This window comes from Sinohyriopsis cumingii, chromosome 7 (assembly GCF_028554795.1).
Source record: "Sinohyriopsis cumingii isolate HCF-2022 chromosome 7, ASM2855479v2, whole genome shotgun sequence".
NCBI lineage: Eukaryota > Metazoa > Mollusca > Bivalvia > Unionida > Unionidae > Sinohyriopsis > Sinohyriopsis cumingii.
In genome coordinates this window covers 51,156,675-51,177,653 of record NC_142967.1, presented here as the reverse complement: position 1 = coordinate 51,177,653, position 20,979 = coordinate 51,156,675, and the positions used below count along the sequence as shown (strand labels likewise).

The window sequence follows — 20,979 nt, the reverse complement described above, 5'->3', positions numbered from 1 at the left end:
AATGGAAGGATCAACCATTTGTGAAGCAAGTAAATTCTTGTACAACTAAATTTAAGAACTACTGCTTGATGGATTCAGTCATTTTTCTATAGGTTAATATAAGTAAATAACTTACTTTTAATTGTACAATGTTGCTTGTTTGGGTTACATGCATTCAACTCCTTACTCTTAGGGCCACAAAACACATTTTTTAGTCTCAGAAAAGTACCCGGCACTGTCTGGAAGGTTGACAAGTATTCATTACTTGCACATTAACTCCATTTCGTCACAAGATGGGCTGCAGGAAAACATCTGTGAGCCAGAATTCAGTAGCCAAAATGAAAGCACTTCAATATGAAATTATTTTTATTAGTTTCAAATGTTCTCTTTTCTTTCTTCTGAGTTATTGATAATGATTATTGTTTATGACAGAGCTTAAAATATAGATTGAAAAAACTGCAGAAAAACTAATGATACAGAGTGGTTGCCCTTTAGTCTTCCTTAACATTCTGATTGCCCATGGGCTCTTTAAATGGAATTTACTGTACAACTAAGCAGACACTATGAATGTTAAAATAATGTTTTTGACTGCTGGTAGGCAAACATTAGGGTCACCTAGAATGACATGCTCCATTGTTAGTTGCTCTTGCAGACATTACAACATGGTCAGTTTATTGAGGATTCATTATGAACGACTTTGGGCAAACAAGTAGGTTTCAGTAGCCTGCTTTAACTGGTTGTCATTTCTCATATCTAAAATAAAACCCAATTCAAATAATGATACATTGCTCTCTAAAGTTATTCAGTTAAATGGGACTGTTGAATTGAATCAAAATGTGGTTCTTGCTTGATGGTTTGTTGTGGGAATACTAAATATTTTATATATAAATTTCCACATTTTGTTTTGTTGTCATAAGATCTGCTTTGTTTAATTGATTGAAATGAAAATTTCTCATCCAATTTAGTAATGTTTACAATATTTTTCCACTATAAAAGTTTTTGTTTTAATATCCTCTAAAGAAAGAAAAATTACAATGAAACATTATATATATATATATTTATATATATATATATATATATATATATATATATATATATATATATATATATATATTCGATATACAAACAATATCAGTGTTTTACTAATCTTTGTCTTAGTTACTTCCTTAATATTTGTTGTATTCATTTAGTTATTTTGCTTTAACTTTTGCAGAGGTTGAAATTTATGCCAAGAAGAACCCCAAGTTGGTGATCAAGAACATAGAGACATATTTAGATAAGAAGAAATCTCCCAAGTTGGCCCCAGATTCTCCACCAGAACAAGGTGGTCAGGATTTTTTTGATGTTTGTGATGATAGGTGATGATTATCTGGGTTATTGTTTGTATTTTGTCTTCGTGTTTGGATCCAGTTTCCAATCCAGCTCTCTCATGACCTGGATCATTACTTTGGAATGTGCTCATTTATTTTTGGTTATAACAGACTCAGTTCTTTGGTCAGAGTTTAATATTTATACTTTGTCATTGCCATGCTGTATGAGTGGAGAGTATTTTAAGCAAGAAAAGAGATAAGGAAATCAATTCTTTTGTCACCACCATATGCATGGAGTGGGCATATAATATTGCCTTGGTTCATCTGCCCGGTCCCATCATGTACCGTCACGCTCATTGTGAATTTAGTTTTTGCTCAACTTTTACTGAGGACTTAATGAACTAAGGTTAAATTTGGTATGAGGTTTTTCATCAGGAAGACCTTAGTTCAAGTCCATATTCACAATTTTCATCAAATTTAGTTAGAACTTGTCTTTCAGTTGCATCATATTGATGGGGGAATCCATGTGGTATTGACACATTTTTGTTAAAAAGTAATGATTAAACACTTTAGGAATTTATTTTATGAGGATTGTTATCACTGGTAGGAACGATCAGAGTTCTACATCCATGACTCTTAAGTTTTTTAATTGGGAAAAAGGAACCAAATTTAAATTAGCTATAGCTATGATATTAAAAACCAAACACAAGTTTTGTTTTTATTTGGTTAATGTGATATGTACTGTCATACACAGAGGATCTCAAATGAGTAATGATTTATTGCATTTATGAAACGAGTTGAATAATAGCCAACTTTTGTGGCACTTCAACAGATTATGTAAATTTAATATTAAACAATTGCCCATTTGAGATTCTGTTTATTACATAGTTTTATATTTTAATGAAAATAGCTTAGAAGGAACAAGGAAGAAATGTTTGCATATAATCAAGTAATTCCAGATGTTAGTTGAATTAATAATGTGCAGTTCTATAACCAGTAACATTTAAAAGTAGATTCTTTTAGAAACTATGATTCAAAGAGCAGCTGTCCTTCACATCAATAGAACATTTGACACAGACATCTTTTTTCAACACTGGATCTGTAATGGAAATTACTGTATATTTTCACACATAGTTGACTTGTGTTCGGTTGGACAAGCCATGACCATACTGTATTCATTGATTTCGATGAGAATGTTTACATTTCTACCAAACATGTGTGAGTTCCACTACCAAGCCTTCCATTTGTTAGATATTCATGTGAAGGGTTGATTACTTGATGCAGAGATTTCAGATTTAATGTATTTGTAACTGGATATTTGCATTCTTTGATTTGGAACAGTAGACATAGACAGAATTTATTAACAGTCACAATTATATCACATAATAAGAAACATTAGCTTATTAAAGCTAATTTTCTGCATAAAAAATGCTATGGTTTGATAACATTCTGTAATTTGGAAGACCAGCACATGCCTACATTCTTTTCTAAACACTGAGTTTTTCACTATTATTTATTTACTATTATAAGTTAATATTTAAACCACACTTGCCATATGGTGGGGTTCATGCTGTATGTCTCCCCCAACCATATATCCATTGCCTGATACCCTTAGTTTTATTTATATCAAGCCATTGTGGGGTAAATTTGCTATATTCTGACAGATGTAATCTTTTTTCTCAATGCCCCTTGGACAATTTATTTTGAAAAATGGCCACCAAAATGTTGATGTGATAGTAAACTAAAACAAGTCACAGAAGGTTGGGTAAGGAAAATTCCCCCATCACAGAAAATCATTGAAGGAAATACTGTGCAAGAATTTCCAATTTTTTCTTTCACCTCATAGATTCACATAAAGTGATATGTTAATATGTTGACATATCAAAAATAATAAACTGCACACATTATGTGCAAAGTGTACCAACTATTTGATAAATATTTATTCCTTAATGGAGAAGGAAGTATCATATTTTATTGTATTTTTAGTATTTTATATAAATGCAACAGAACAAAGGTGTGGCTTCTAACATGTACATAATGGATGAGTCTTCTATTTATGGCTTTATACTCTTGCTACTTCCACCCGAAAATGACTGAAAGTTTCTTGTCAAGTCCAGATTTATCAATACAGTGATTCCCCCCTACCCTCTCACGAGGCTACCCTTTCTGCATTGATAAGTTGACCTTCAAAAAGATGTGGCCTTTCATGAAGGGAACAATATGGTAAGAAAATATTGTGTGCTGCAATGTGGCCAGTGATCAGTGTCACCCATCATGATCGCAAAGGACCATTTAAGAGGAAGATACAGTAAAAATTTCTTTAATTCTTTGAGGAAGAAATTAAGGTTTTCCTTAAATTTGGGGAGTTAGTTACTCTGTGCTTAGAAATAAAAAAGATTCATTGGTGTAAAATGCAAGACTAATTAAAACAATAGGCTGTAGCCTTTCTACTTTCTCATCCTGCAGGACTAACCCCAGTATTGTCAAAAGTATTGTAAGCAAGACAAATCAGGAAAAACCCCAGTATTGTCAAATCTATTGCAAGCAAGACAAATTTAGGAAAACTGGAGCATGTCTCTTATTTTGCTCCAAAAACTAAGTAATGTGTTGCACAAAGCAATTGATATATATAAAAATATTTACAAAACCATACTGACTTGTTCACATGAATGAGTGAAGTGTTTTATTTGACTATGGTGAATGGAATTTGATTCTCATTTTGTGATATGCTTTTTTCTTTCTTGACACATATATCAAACAAAACTGCTTGCTGACTCAAAAGAGGCAGTGTTTAAATGAAAATATACTGTGTCTTGTTTCCATCCAAAGTGCTTTGGAATTTTATCACACAGGATCACTTACAGAAATGTATGTTTTGCAAAGTTGTTTTTTGGTAATAGAATAAAGAGCTTATGGGATGGCCTCTGTCCATCATCAGTCATCCGTCCATTTGTTACTGATAGGATTGCCATGAAACCTTATTCTCAGATTCATTCCAAAGTCTAGTTAGCCCCATATGAAAATGGATGCCACTCAGGCAGCTATAATATTATTCTTGTTATTGTTATTCCTCCTGAATGGATGATCTTTTCAAAGCATGGGCATTTTGTCAAAAGACACCTTGTAGTGACTACTTGGTCCAAATTGAAGATGATGCCTGCATAGTAGCCATCTTGAAAATCTTGTCATCACCACTCCTCCTTAAGGAAGTGACATATGCATGGGGTTTTCATCAGAAGACTTGTTATGGTATCTAGCTGGCCCTGAATTGAGATTGAGATACCCTGAATTTTCTGTCTGGTCTTGAAAACCCTTCAGAATGAAAAAAGTGGGGGAAACACATAAAAAAGTCATATCATATGCATTGAGAGCCCTTTTGAAGGCCCTGAGTTTTACTAATATTTGACTCATTTCTATAAAGGTTATATTTCAGCTCTACTGGTCATAGACTAGAAGAGCTTATGGGATGACCTGTTGTCAGATGTCCATTGTCTTTCCATCTGCCCATTAGCACGAGTTTGTCATTGCTACTGCTCCTAAACCACTTGCAGGATTGCCATGAAGTTTACACACCCACATTCATTTCATGGTTTAGTTGGACATAAATGAAATTGGTACTACTCAGATATCCAACATGGCCACCTAGGCAGCCATCTTGAAAGTCCTGTTATTGCTAGTACCCATGAATGGATGGTCACTAAAACACTTCCTGTGAAGTCTGGATAGTCCCAGATGAAAATGGTATCTATTGAACATCCAATATGGTTGCTGCAGTGACCATCTAAAAAAATCCAATTGTTACTCCTTCTACATGGATGGTCATATCAACATGTTTTTCCTGAAAGACTTGCGATGTCCAGCTCTTTTTAATTGAAAATAGTGTCAGTATGATGTCAAATATGGCCACCATGACAGCCGTTTTGAAAATATCACTACTCCTCTTGAATGTATAGTCATATCACATGGGATTTTCACAAAAAGACTGCCTATAATGTCAAGCTGATCCTGATAGAAATGGTGCCAATCTGATATCCTATATGGCCACCATGGAAGCCATTTTTTAAAAATTTGGTTTCACAACCCTTATTGAACAGGAAGTCATATTGACATGGGGTTTTCACCAGAAGGCTTCTTATGCTGTCAAGTTTTTTTAATTGAAAATGGTGCTGATATGACATCCAATATGGCCATTACACAGTGGCCATCTTGAAAATCTTGTGCTCACTACTCCTCCTGAATAGATTGTTATATCAACTTGTCGATAAGGGATGGGTCTGTGACTTTTTCCAGGATAAAAAAATCACTTGCTTCAGCAAGGGAATGATTGCTGTCACTTCTGGCAGACCTATGAGGGAGGGATCCTTGGTGTAGGGAAGTTGCTATTACCAAGTAGTGGCTCAAGGAAAATGTGTTCTTATTCAGGAATGTCATTAGGTCAGATGACTGGGGTTCTCCATAAATCTCCCTGATGTGTACCGTCACATACACATCTTCCCAGCCCACAGAAAATTCATATGGTTTTGTCTGGAACATGAGATTTCTCAATTTCTACCTCACCTTTCACTGGGATCAAAATTTCATTACCATCAGAGTTTGTGGGGCAAAACCAGGAATTATTTGAGACTGTTTTCATGATACATGCCCTGGAACCCCACTCCTTTCTGTACACCAATGCCCCACATTCGGCTTGGGGTGTTTACCTGGAGCTCAAGGTGTTGATTCTGCAGGGCTTTTAATCTTGGGAAGTATCTTTTCTTCATATAAACAACCAGAAAATGCAAGTTGTTTTTCAAGCACTTTAAGGGAATGTCAATCAGTTAATACGTCATTGCCTTATGACCATCATGGACAACACATAGAGAATGCATCACTATCAGGACTTCAGGGGGGTACTAGTGCCCCTTCTTTTTGTGTGGAAGTCTGGAACATCCTTTGTTGGACAGTCTTTGAGGAGATCACCAAGAGTCTGCGATAATCAGAGCACAAGAGGTATCATGGCACACATGACTAGATGGTTGGGTGGTCCTCACAGAATGGTCTCTGCACCAGTTGGCAGCAGAGACAGCTTTTCATCTTTGCTATGAGACAGAACAATAGTAACCATCTATCCATCTTCAGTTCCAGGTGAGAGAACATGGGCAATGGATGCCTTCAGTCTGAAGTGGGATTGTTTGTACCCCTACTCATTCCCATCTTTCAGAATAATCCTTCAAATTCTTTGCAGCCAGAACTGATATCCCTCGCCCAGCTTCAACAGTCATGCTTCAGTGACATGACCCCAGGAGATTACTGCTGAGGAGGGATCTGATGTCGCAATACAGAGGTTCTTTCTACACAACAATCGTCAGATTCTCACCATCTTTTTCTCCCTCTCAGAGTTACCTCTGATATTTCAGCAGCCACAATTTCAAGATGATTTTTTTTTCTGTCAAAAGAGCTTATCATCTTTCAGATATATCTTTCCTTCCTGAGAATCAGAGTTCATGAGATTGGGGCTATTTCTGCATCTTGTGCTTTTCATAATCACCCTTCTCTAGAAGATATCATGAATCACCCCATCTTCCTGTTGTATCTCAAAACAGTGCGAGAGTATTTGCACATTAGAGCCATCCATATTGGCCCAACATGTCAAGCCATCATCCAGACAGCAGAAGAGCACCCTACTGACAGCAGTGGTAAGTTCACTTTGAAAGCTTATCTTTCTGCCATCAGCCTTACACCAGGGTGGGAAATTGAGTATTGCAATAAAAGCAGAGAATGTATTACTGCTTTTAAAATATTATTGTTTTGTAGTAAAACTAATTTTAATGATGCAATACTTGCCTGTTACTATTGCTGATTTCTTCCTCACTCCCTGCTAAGATGTCTTTGCAGTCTCAGTTAAAGATCAAAATCATTTTAAGTTTAATCAAAAGAATGATTACCTTTGAATTATTTATTAAACACATTAATGCTTATGTCCGGATTATTTTTCTTTTCTCCAGTATTAAATAATTACTTTCCAGTTTTGTTTTGGATCTGACTTGCAAAGTCTTCTTTGTTTATCGCTGACTTCGGGTTTTGCAACCTAAAGTGTTTTTGTTGGTGCTTTTATATAATTGACTTACAGTGTCTGACTTATTCTCTTACTGGTCAGTGCAGTCTTGTTGCTAAATGGTATGGTGTCACTTTTCTATTCATTGCCAAGCTATTTATATTGTGTATCCTTGACTTCTCTAGACATATATGTAAAACAAGAAGTTTCCCAAGCCATAACCGTAAAATTTGTATTACATTTTTAATAACTGTGAGCTTTGCTCCATCAGTATTGTTTACCAAGCTTTTACCATTTACTTTATTTCATCTTATAGATAATCTTGACACCATTTCAGTTTTCTTTTCATTCAGATTATTATTCTTGTAAGAAAGAAACTACTGACTGGAGACATATACATAAAAAATATGGTTCAAATAAATACTCTTTTGAAATTAGAGATGTAGTCAAGGGATTCAACTGTTGACAGAACTAAACAACAACTGAATCAGATGCATTTTTACATGAGCATTGACCCATATGTCTATCATCTGTCATGCATCCATTTAAGATGAATAGATTCAAGGACTTTTCCATTTCAGTCAGTCGATGGCCATTTGTGTTAGTCTTTGTATCCCATGTTTTCAATGGCTAGGAATACCCAATATATCTAGGGACAAATTAGATCTGGAATTTAAATCCATCGGTTTGAAAAACATTCAACTCATCATGATTTTAATATAAAATATGATGTATATTTTCTCTACATGTATTTATGTAGTCTATAAAATATACAAATTTATATTTTGCTGTAATATCATTTAATTTCCGTTCCATTTCTTCATACAAATCAGAATAAGAATTGAAAAATTTACATGCAGAAATATAGTAAATTTAACTTTAGGACCAAATTCTTGCATTTTTTTTTTTTGTTTATTTAATTTGCGAGTCGCAGTTTTACCCAGGTTGACTGTTGACCTTTTTTTGCAAAAGGATGTCAGTTGTATTTTACATTTTGAGAAATGTTGATTGGGGTCTATACTTACGATTGTATTGTTACATTGATAATGTCTGTATACTTGTGAAACTATTCAGGGATGAGATTTCAGTGTTAAAACTTTGTCTTGGCAGTGTAAATGTTGTAAAGGTTAAATAATTGTCTTGGCAGTGTAGATGTTAAGGTTAAATACTTGTCTTGGCAATGTCGATGTTAATGTACAATATGTTTTGGTATTATAGATGTTGTTAATGTTAAATACTTGTCTTGGCAATGTAGATGTTAATGTACAATATGTTTTGGTATTATAGATGTTGTTAATGTTAAATACTTGTCTTGGCAATGTAGATGTTAATGTACAATATGTTTTGGTATTATAGATGTTGTTAATGTTAAATACTTGTCTTGGCAATGTAGATGTTAATGTACAATATGTTTTGGTATTATAGATGTTGTTAATGTTAAATACTTGTCCTGGCAGTATAGATGTTGTTAATGTTAAATACTTGTCTTGGTAGTATAAATGTTGTTAATGTTAAATATTTGTTTTGGTATTATGGATGTTGTTAATGTTAAATACTTGTCTTGGCTGTATAGATGTTGTTGAGGTTAAATACTTGTTTCAGTGTATATATTGTAATGTCATTATTTTTTTATTATCAAAATCTAGCAGCACAGAGTGAGCCACCAGTAAAGAGTTAGGTTTAACTATGGTTGGGTTTATATTGTTTTGTTTGAAAATTTTATAGTAATCTTAATGTAACTTGTTGACAGCTTTATTAACTAAAGCAGGGTATATTCTACTTATCTGCAAAAATTCAGATTTTATTAGTGAGAACTAACCTTCTCAATAAATGAAATATGAACACAGAGGCTTGACTTTTGATCAAGTTTTCAATTTTAAACTTATTCAAATTATATTTACTGAAGTGCAAACCAGACAAAAGTTGGCTGTAAACAATACATAAAGAATGCACAGCTATCATGACTATAAATAACACATAATGGATATACAACTATCAGGACTGTAAACAATCCATAAAGTATGCATCAATCTTGGGACTATAGAAAATACATAACAAATGCATCACTATCAGGACTATAAACAATCCATAAAGTATGTATCAGTCTCAGGACTATGGAAAATACATAAAGTATGTATCAATCTCAGGACTATAGAAAATACATAAAGCATGCATTACTATCAGGACTATAGAAAATGCATAAAGTATGCATCACTGTCAGGACTGTATTACAATACATAAAGTATGCATTACTATCAGGACTATAAACAATACACAAATATTGCAGATCTATCAGAACTATAAAAAAAACAAAGTATGTATCACTATCAGGACTATAGGAAATACATAAAGAATGCATCACTATCAGGACTATTAATACATAATGCAAGACTATCAGGACTATAAACAATACATAAATTAGCATCACTATCAGGACTATAGAAAATGCATAAAGAATGCAACACGATCAGGACTATAGAAAATACATAAAGTATGCATCACTGTCAGGACTATAAACAATAGATAAAGGATGCAACACTATCAGGATGTTAGAACATGCATAAAGAATGCAACACTATCAGGACTATAGAAAGTACATAAAGTATGTATCACTATCAGGACTATAGAAAATATATAAAGTATTCATCACTATCAGGTCTATAAACAATACAGTCATAAAGAATGCATCACTACCAGGATTATTTAAAATACATAAAGAATACATCAATATCAGGACTATACAAAATACATAAAGCATGCATCACTATCAGGACTATAAAAATAATAAAGAATGCATCACTATCAGGACTATAAAAATACATAAAATATGCATCACTATCAGGACTGTATTACAATACATAAAGTATGCATTACTATCAGGACTATGAACAATATATAAAGTATGCATCACTATCCAGACTATAAACAGTACATAAAGAATGCATCACTATCAGAACTATAAACAATCCATAAAAAAATGCATCACTATAAGGACTGTAGAAAAGGCATGCAGTATGCATCACTATGAGGACTATAAACATTACATAATGAATGCATCACTATCAGGACTATAGAAAATATATAAAGTATGCATCACTATCAGGACTATAAAGAATACATAAATAATGCATCCCTCTCAGGACAATAGAAAATACATAAAGTATGCATTACTATCAGGACTGTATTGCAATACATAAAGTGTGCATTTCCATCAGGACTATAAACAATACATAAAGAATGTATCACTATCAGGACTATAGAAAATACATGAATTTATTGCAAATCAAATTTATATTTCCTGTGTAGTGCAAGTAGTCCTGGTCTCTAACCTTCAGGGTAACAGACACCCTCATGAACATGGTTGACACTACAACTGTACTTGTCATCGCTTCAAAACAGTTAGACACGTAATTGTACCATGCCTACATTTAGAGGTCTTTTTAATGTTCAACTCGAAGTTTAAAATGGCAATACAGAGTCAGTTAGCATTGGTCTGAAAGAAATCTGGTGATGTACCTGGGTTCTTTCAAAATGTTAATATTTATGCCAAGAAAGAAGAAACTATCCAGAAAAAGGGGATTAACAGCTTTTCTGAATGTATCTCAAATACCTCATTTGTGGTTTATAAGCACATGAAGACATGTACTTCGGAGTCATGCAGATGTTGCATGTTGTAGGCATGACATATTAAAAATCACATTTTTAGTGCTGGATCAGTGAATTGTTTACACACTGTTTTCAGCCTGAATGTGACAAAAACTTTGACTCGCCCACAGTCTTTAAGCATAGATGAAACAAATAACAAAAATTCCCTTTTAGTAGGTATTCTACCTGGTAGAAATTTTTTAACAAAAAATAATAATTTAGCATCTGGGGTAATGTCTTGAAAATAAATAAATAAATAATAATAATGAGGACTTTGTATAGCGTCTAATCTTTAGAAGCTCCAAGCTGTAGAGCAGTTGGGAGGTGTGCTCTGATCGTTGTACTCTAAGGATGCTCCGAGCAGCTGTGTTTTGAACTTTTAGAAGTTACTGGAGTAGATATTGAGACAAACCAACAGAATTGAGTTACAATAATCCATTCTTGAAAGTACTAATGAACACACAAGTGTTCTAGTGGCATCAACTGAAAGATATTTGTGAATGGAGCTGATACATCTCAGCTCAAGCCTTGCATGTGTTCATCACATGTTGGTGCAGTGTGAGAGTACTGTCAAGAGTAAAAGCTAGACTGTGTACTGACTGTGTGAATTTAATGTTGGTGTTGCTGATATTTATTGTTTGAGGTAAAGGATGTGAATGAGAAAGTCTTTGTGTTGTGATCAAAATGGATTCAGTTTTATCATCATTCATCTGCAGCTTGTTACATGTCATCCATGATTTCACATCAGAAATGCACCTCTCTACACCTTGGATGGTAGCATCAACTTCAGTTGGGTGGCTAGATTTGTATATTTGGGTGTCATCAGCGTACAATTGGTGAGACACTGGATGATGATCTATGACACTTGAGAGCGGCTGAGTGTACAGAATGATGAGAACATGTCCAAGAACAGACCGCTGTTGAACACCACAACATAAATTAACTGGGCTGGAGTGTATTTCATTTGCAGACACAATTTGTGTCCTGTTGACCAAGTAGGACCTCTCTACACCTTAGATGGTAGCATCATCTTCAATTGGGTGGCTAGATTTGTATATTTGGCATACAATTGGTGAGATGTTGGATGATGACCTATGACACTTGAGAGCGACTGAGCATATATAATGAAGAGAACAGGTCCAAAAACATACCCCTGTGGAACAACACAACATAGATCAACTGGGCTGGTGTGTATTCCATTTGCGGACACAATTTGTGTCATGTCAACCAAGTAGGACTTGAACCGCAGTAAGGTTGTATCATGAATGCCAAATACATGCTGGAGATGGTGAAGTAATATATCATGGTCTGTTGTGTCAAATGCTGCACCCAAATCAAGGAAGATGAGGACTGTAATCTTTTTTCTATCCAAAGCAGAGAGAAGGTCATTAACTACTTTCAGAAGAGTAGTTTCAGTACAGTGACAAAGGCGATATGCAGACTGTACATTGCTAAAAAAAGGAGAGTTTGAATTCAAATCAGATACTTTTTCTAAGATTTTTTTATATGAATGGGAGATAAGAAACTGGGTGGTAGTTCTTTAATTTGTTATGGTCGAGTGTTGGTTTCTTCAGCAGAGGCTTTACAACGGCAGTTTTGAAAAATGATGGGAATTCCCTGGATGAGAGAGAGGTTTTAATAACATCAGTTAGTGAGGGCAGTATTGGATCTAAGCTATTTAATATGTATAATGTTGTACATCATAAACTCTGATCCATTTAATATGTATAGTGTTTTACATTATAAACACTAATCCATTTAATAGGTATAGTGTTGCACATTATAAACTATAAGCCATTTCATATGTATAGTGTTGTACATTATAAACTCTAAGCCATTTCATATGTATAGTGTTGTACATTATAAACTCTAAGCCATTTCATATGTATAGTGTTGTACATTATAAATTCTAAGCCATCTAATAGGTATAGTGTTGTACATTATAAACTCTAAGCCATTTCATATGTATAGTGTTGTACATTATAAATTCTAAGCCATTTAATAGGTATAGTGTTGTACATTATAAATTCTAAGCCATTTCATATGTATAGTGTTGTACATTATAAACTCTAAGCCATTTCATATGTATAGTGTTGTACATTATAAACTCTAAGCCATTTCATATGTATAGTGTTGTACATTATAAACTCTAAGCCATTTCATATGTATAGTGTTGTACATTATAAACTCTAAGCCATTTAATATGTATAGTGTTGTACATTATAAACTCTAAGCCATTTAATATGTAGTGTTGTACATTATAGTATTGTGTTGTACATTATAAACTCTAAGCCATTTAATATATATAGTGTTGTACATTATAAACTCTCTAGATGTGCAGTCACTAAAATATAACTGACCAAACTTTAAACCCCGCATTTTTAAAAATAAAATTGCACAATTTTACGTCTGCGAAAATGTCCCAATATACGGTATTTTTATTAAGTATCTGTCAAAAACAGTTTTATTTTCATACGCCCACATGTTTGGTCATTTATTTTTTATTATTATTATTATGGCACAAGTAATTCAGAATTCAGAGGTTCCTGTATTCAGGTTAGAAAATTATGAAATTACGAATTAAAATACACCGTTCAAAAACACTACAAATGTTCCGCCTATTTGTGTGCATGTAAGCTTCTTTTTAAGTGGCGTTTTCAATTTCGTAATCTTAAAAGATGCGTGAGGACATTGTATTACAGCCAGAACATTCATATGTACGTACTTAGGTTTGGCAGGGTGTTACGAAACACCCAAATCCACCCAATTCCACAATCAAGTCCAGACAAATCAACCGAAATCCACACCAAATCGCATTGTGTCTACCGTCTCACCTATAAATGACATCGCTCTCCCCTCCCCCGATTTTATTCTCTTTAAAACTTCGCGTTCTTGTGTCGGGTTGATCAATAATACATATAAATGCAGTTTACTAGTATTATATTTTTCGACTTTAATCTCTTAAGCAATAAATGACAAATCGCTCCATCGCATCACTTCATCGCTCGGCCAAATACTACACGGTGGAGAGATGGAACGATTGGCCCTAACGGGATTCCATATAAATGACATATAAAATATATAAATGACCAAAAACAAATGTTGCAAATATTGTATTGTCATACAGAAGTGGTCTCTCTCTCTCTCTCTCTCTCTCTCTCTCTCTCTCTCTCACCCACACACACACACTCCTGCATAATTAACTTGATTCGTTATTATATTGATTCGGCATTAAGATGGTAAAAAAGAATAATCTAAGTACATTACTTTATCCAGCTGGTCATTTATAATATGTTTTAGTCCGTTATGATGCTGGCCATTTCCGCTGGCCTGGCTTTTTCCCAACATTTTCGGAAGCCTTGAGACACTCAGAGATTCAAAATTTAAGAAAAGGCCACAAATTTGCAAAGAATAAAAAAAGGAGCATTACGTATATATTGTAGTTTTCCTTTCCAATATCTTGCCTCTTCAATTTCCTTCCCTTTAATTCTTTCATGACACATATATTTACTATCACTATTGATTTTGTTAAAACCACCACAACCTCGAAATAATCTTCACTTGGTTTATCTTGTATGTTTTGCGCTGTAATATCATTTTGCATAAATACAATGACATTCCTCAATTTCTGTCTCATTTTGTTCCTTGTTGTCTGTCTGCTAATTAATTGATTTTCTCTTCGTACTTTTCAAAAAGTTTTCAAAATTTTTATATCCAATGTTTTTTTTTCTTCTCCAGACTACACTACTCATAGCCGTTGAAGATACATAGATTATATCAGTCCGTATTGTTGAACGGTTGAGCCTAACCTTAATCTGATTATAATTACGTAACAGCTTTGAATGTGATGACAAGTGATTGAATTCATTGCTGCTACAAATCCTGTTTATTTATCAAAGGAATTTACTATATGCATATCATCGCACGTGTCTTGAACATCGACGATTTTTCTACTGTTTGACATTTGGAAACTGTTACAAGGACCGATTATTCAGGGTAACAGTTAGCTTTCAATTGCCTTGGTAAGATTTACATGATTTCGTTTTGTTCTTTTCTTGTTTTAATAAAAAAAAAAATTCTACGTACGCACCCATAGTTGTGTCTATTAATTTCGCATATGCCGAAAATTATTAATAAACGTTCATTGTGACGAAGTAAGAGGTTCAAATGCTTTACTAAAGCAAAGTGCGCGCTATCCAAACCGGCTGATTATAACCAATATTATATTTAGTTTATTGTAAATTTTAAATGTGTAGCCTTATGTGTTTATTAAATATTTATTAACAATCATAAATATATATTTGTGATTTACTTTAACCGAAAAAGATAAACCATGGCAAGATGTATATACACTACAAATATTAAATCTGGCATGAAATTTGCATGGAAATCTAAAGATTCTAAAGTTATGAACATGAATTTGTAGTTAACTTTATCGAATGCCTTCGCCTGATCTAGGCATATGAAGGAGCAGGGGATTTATTTTTGCTATTTATAGTCGCAGATGTTGCGAATCAAGTGGCCATTATCAAAAACATAACATTACTAGGCTTTACAAGCCAACAACCGTTTTGAATTTACTGCATTATTATTATATGAACTATAATATATTACAATTACTAATAAGAAGATTCCAAATTTTGGTTGACAATAACTTAATACAACAGTGAAATAGACATTGAAAAAAAAATAACACGTGGACCATATAACATTCTAGTAATTGAATCATTTTACAACAGTATTCACACAGTAAGTGCAATACACTATACACACGTGAATGCATTCTTGTCCCATCTGATGTGAAGACTAACTTACATCATGTTATGAAATTGACCTGGTGCGATTGATTTGCAATGTCATGTGATCAGGTTGTATCATATTTATAGCACACATTTATGTTGTTTTAAAAAAATATAAATATTAGACAAATTAAAATATGTAAATTCGCTGCATTTGTTCGTAGATAAAATGGTCACTGAATCGGTTCAAAATCCATGGTACTGCATGATGACTATACACATAATTAGGGGTCTCTAGCAAAAGAATTTAGTTTTTGCGTGTGCTAACCTGTGCAGTTCAAAATTAGTTACAAATTATTTAAAAAATGCCGATACTTACATTCTGCAGACGATGCATGCCCATCAGTTAGTCAGACACTTTACCATCCAATGTACGACACGAAATGCACACATAGTCCAGATCAATCTTTCCACACATTTTCAATTCATCGTCCGACATTTTTTGACATTTTCTATGATACCAGTTCTTACACAATGAACATTTAACACAGCCATTTGAACAATTTGATTTGCATCCACCAAATGTAAACCTGGCTATGCGGTTTTTTTTAAATACTGAAATCCGCCATGATTCACTTAAAAAATCACAAATGAAAACAAGAAATGTGCAGTATTTAAGCTTTGTTTCAAAATGAGAGACGAGCTCATGAAACATTAAGATTATATACCTTGCATTTAGTTGCTTGTAATTAACACAATAATGTTTGGTTTTTTATCAGTACAATGTCGGAACTGATACTCATCACGTAAAATTTAATTTGCCTGAATAGAGATTTTGTTAAACATGTGGCTCTGATTTTGTATAGAAATATAACAGTTAAGAAATAAAGCATAGAATTGAAAACTATACACCAGTACATAATATGTGTATATATCGTATTAAGTACGTCTTCATTTGCGTCAGTCCGTGCGCCTAATGGCTGCCTATACGAATAATTTCCATATAGGCAAATAAGTCATAACAATCTTAAACAACCACCGATTTTGACAAATTTGATATCAATTTATAGGTTTCTCATCAGTCTAAACCGATCTAACCCAATAGAACTGTGTAAAATTGCAAACTAAAAATTTGGTAGCTTTTGCTCATTATCGCTTGCGACTTTACCAATCTGCACACCCTTGCTATGTGCTTCTACCCTTGTCTTTTTGCGATGGTGCCACATATTTCGAAGCTAACACTATATATTTGAAGTATAAAATTAAAACTATACAATATTATATGATATGTATATGTATCTTATTGAGTACGTCTTCATTTGGCTGGATTTGAGTGAATTTGGGTTGATTTGGGTGTTTCGTAACACCGGGTTTGGCGTACCTACGTGTTTAATACGCGTGAAAACCTCCTGTACCGTTAAAGCAAGATGCATGAAAGTTTGGTCAGTTATACTTCTTGAATGTATATGGTGCCAACACTTTTGGAACTTAATCATGTCTCCTTGAGGGTGGGGTTGAATGTAAAGGATATTTTACATAAATTTTACATTTGAGTGTTATCCCTCATATGTCTGATAACTGATATGTGTAATCGATAACCCAAGTGTCAACACATGTTAGACTGGCGTTTACAGCAGGGCTTTTCCCTAACTCTTGGAATTTATCCCCTAGGTCATAACGTTGAAATTATCCAGAGCCACACCTTACAACCAAATATACATTTTGTGGGAATGAAAAGACGAATTTATATAGGCAGCTGACATGGTTCGCTGCTGGCCTTCTTACGTGACAGGCATTGGAGGATTAATTTTAGGGTTTTATTTGTCTTTTAAAGGAAGGCTTTCAAGTTCTTAGGAGGGCATAGATGTAGTAGTGGTGATTTAAGACAGGCACACAGATGTTATTAATGTGAGTTCAATTCTCCTTTCGGATATTCTATGTTTCAGTAATTCTGTGTATCTCCCTACTCTAGCCATACCGTAAATCAAGTATGACACCAAATCGGTGCGCGGGGTATGAGACGAAACTGGTACAAATTTAGAGTCCTGCGAACTTCCGGTGCACCATAGTCCCCAGGGGTAGTTCGCAAATCCAGATAGCCTGACAAACGTCTGGAGATCCTAGCATAGCGAAACACATATGATCTTCAATATGGCTTGTGCGAAGTGCACAATTTATACAAAATCGAAGCAAAATAACGGCCAATTTAATTAAGAAATAATATTTTAATATGCAGGACCAACGCACTGAATGGAATACTACCTTCTCATTGGCAAACTGAAAATAAGTTATAAAAAATAGAGGACGTTATTTTCTTTTAACCAATAAGAGGACAGTATTCCATTCAACGGGATCTCACTTGCATATTAAGCAGGTGCGATCACGGCCATGTCGAGCAGTAGCGTGGGGAAATGATTTGGCATTCCTTAAATGTATGCTATTAAGTCAAACGTTTGAGAGAAGTACACATTCGAATGCATTATTTAAATATCGGTACCAAATTTATTAAGCTACGCAAAGCGTAGCTTGAAAGATCAGTGTTTATTCTTAAATAGGTCACACGAGCAAGGAGACAAGTGTCCTCCCTTGTTGTTATTATATGGTACATGTATGACAGGTAAATTGTAAGCAACGATACGAGCCCCCGTGATCTGGAGTACATAGCATTACTCATAAATAGATCACATTTTCAATTAATTGACAGAAGCGAACAAATTACAGAATTTAAGGTATTTATACTACGATGCTGAAACATTAGTCCTACTATGTAAGACGTATCGCCCTGTTTATGTTTCAGTACTACGTCTTACTACCCTACTACAGGCCTTGTATAGCGTGTTCCGATGTCGGTTGACATCGGAACGAGTAGTCAAAGTTTCAGGAATATCTAACACACTTGGCAGTCCATATCGAAACTCTTCCACATATTGATATGTATTGAATATACTTACTGTGCTGTTTTTATCCTGGTGGAATCAAAATGTGACATTAGCAAATGGACGCATTTTCATGTTTGAATTTGTTACAATGCGACGGTAGTCGAGGTATGCCAAAGTAGGTTCATATGGGGGATATGTTTATTAAACCAAACGAAACGTTGCTTACAGTTCCAATAGACATAATATATTTGTATTCGTTTCGTTAAAGAAGTATATTTCAACTTAACCCGATTTCGGCATCTCCGACTTTCATCGCATTCCAGCGAACTGAAATGTAGGCCAACGAAACTTGAAAACAGGTCCATTTCTTTTCTGAGAATTTTAATTTATTAGAGAAAAAGACATCAGAGCAAGTAAAGTCTGACAAAAATAGTATGACTTTGTAGAAAATCATCGTTATTGGTTGCCATTTGTGTGAGATATTCCTGAAAATGTGACTGTTAGTCGACATTTTAAATAAAACACGCTACACAACGCCGTTAGTTAGACTGTAAGACCCATCACCCTCCATAACAAAAACATCGGGTGATGTTTTACGTTGTAGGGCTACCGAAACCCCAGATCCATTCACAAATATTGGGATCTCAAAGTATAAGTCTATTTTTACTAAGGTCTATAAGTTCTTAATTTCACATTTTTGTTCACTTAGGCAATTAATATTATGAAACTTTGTTGCATATAAACTGGAAGACTTAAAAGAAATGGATATTGAATATTATTATCTCCATTTAAGTCTCCCAAAATTATTTATATTTTGATCATTTTTAAGTGAGAAAATAACGTTTAAAATATTTCGTTCCAACGTAAAGGCCCCTTCGGTCTTAATGGTCATTAAAACCACTACACATAAATAAAATTGAAATGTCACCGCAAATTTTACTCTCTAAGTTATTCCAATAGACTTAATACGGTCTCTTCCCCACCGCTGTCTCCTTCTTCCAATATTGATACACATTTGCACATGTATCAAATTCATTTTCAGTTTTCGTTATATCCCATTTTTACAGGATAACTGTACAATTAACGACTGTATCTATCTAAATTGTAGTTTGATGATCAGTGTACAGTTTTACTTGGTGGATTTATCATCTTTATTTTCCACACTGATACGAACCCAAACTGCATATCCACCTTTATACACTATTAAATGTTCAGTCCGGTGAAACATCCATCTTCACCAGATTTGATATATAAAAATTCAAATAAACGTTCATTACATTATCCATTTGGCCAGTATATTTAGAGACATTGTTCTGTAAGCTAAATGGATGAGTGGATGTATGGATAGATGGATGGATGGAAGGACGGACGGACGGACAGATGGATAGATAGACATAAACTTTCTCAACCCGTTCATCTTCCTATATGGGTCTTATAAATCTATTGAACTTTCCATGAATCAAATTGTTTAAGTTTTTAATGAGTATCTTCTTCATGTGTAATTCAATATCATTAATAAATTCATATAAATATTTCTTTTTTGCACATTTAAAGTACATCGCCATTGACATTTGTGATAAATTAATATCTAAAACATTTCGTGATTATTATGTTTAAATTATGTGTATGCATATGTTTTATTTGACAGTTATGAGTAGGTCTTTACTCAAACAGGTGTGCGTTAAAATAGTGCTTTCCAAAGACTTTGCTCACAAGAGTAATAACTTTTGCAAAATAAAATAAGTTAGACTGAGTTTGTGTCTTTAATTTAAAATCTCGCCCTTCTTTAATTCTCCTTAACTCTTGTAGTTATGCGAAAGACTGGCTAAGGTTGTATCCCCCTATTCTCTTCGAAACCGACATTGCTAAATTTGACATTCCACTGGTGTGGCAATGCATCGCTGATTTTTCAGTTTACCGGTTCCATGGTGATATTTCCAAATATTGTTTGCTTTCCAGTCAGAAACTTCCACTCCAACTCTTCTATGTATATCAATACTTTAGTGTCCGTTACTATACAAGTGTGTGTGTGTGTGTCTGTGTCTGTGTCTCTGACAAAAGTGTGAAAGCTTTTACAATTGTGTAGTTTTAATATTTTTACAGAAAACGACTCTGAAAATCTCGTAGTCGCACACTTTATGGTCAGCAAGTGTTTGTTGCCTGATTTGGTCTTAGATAAGGGTCCAACAGTCTACCTTGAGTCTGCTAAATGGTTCGTCAAACGCAGGAATACGTTGCAAATGAGCCTAAGATATCTTCTGACTGGATTTTCCTACTATTTGGCAGATGTAACATGAACAAACACACAAGGGTCTTACCGTCTTAAAATGTTTTATTCTTTATTTTAGTATGTTTGTATTCTTATACGAGATGGGCAAACAGAAAAATATGAC

The 20,979-nt window shown here is 34.1% G+C and overlaps 1 protein-coding gene across 2 annotated transcripts in view; it reads left to right on the top strand.

Moving 5' to 3' along the window:
• The window catches only part of LOC149795215 (uncharacterized), a 68,893-nt gene extending 53,924 nt beyond the window's left edge, over positions 1 to 14,969 (top strand). Inside the window, exons 13-14 of one of the 2 annotated variants that reach the window (XM_089964958.1) lie at positions 1,193 to 1,303; positions 14,707 to 14,969. In XM_089964958.1, the coding sequence (XP_089821084.1) occupies positions 1,193 to 1,303; positions 14,707 to 14,729 (134 nt within the window). In that variant the 3' untranslated portion in view covers positions 14,730 to 14,969. Of the gene's footprint in view, positions 1 to 1,192; positions 13,579 to 14,706 lie in introns of those variants that run through there. The other variant, XM_089964957.1, reaches the window with a different exon arrangement.
• Positions 14,970 to 20,979: the final 6,010 nt, after the last annotated feature.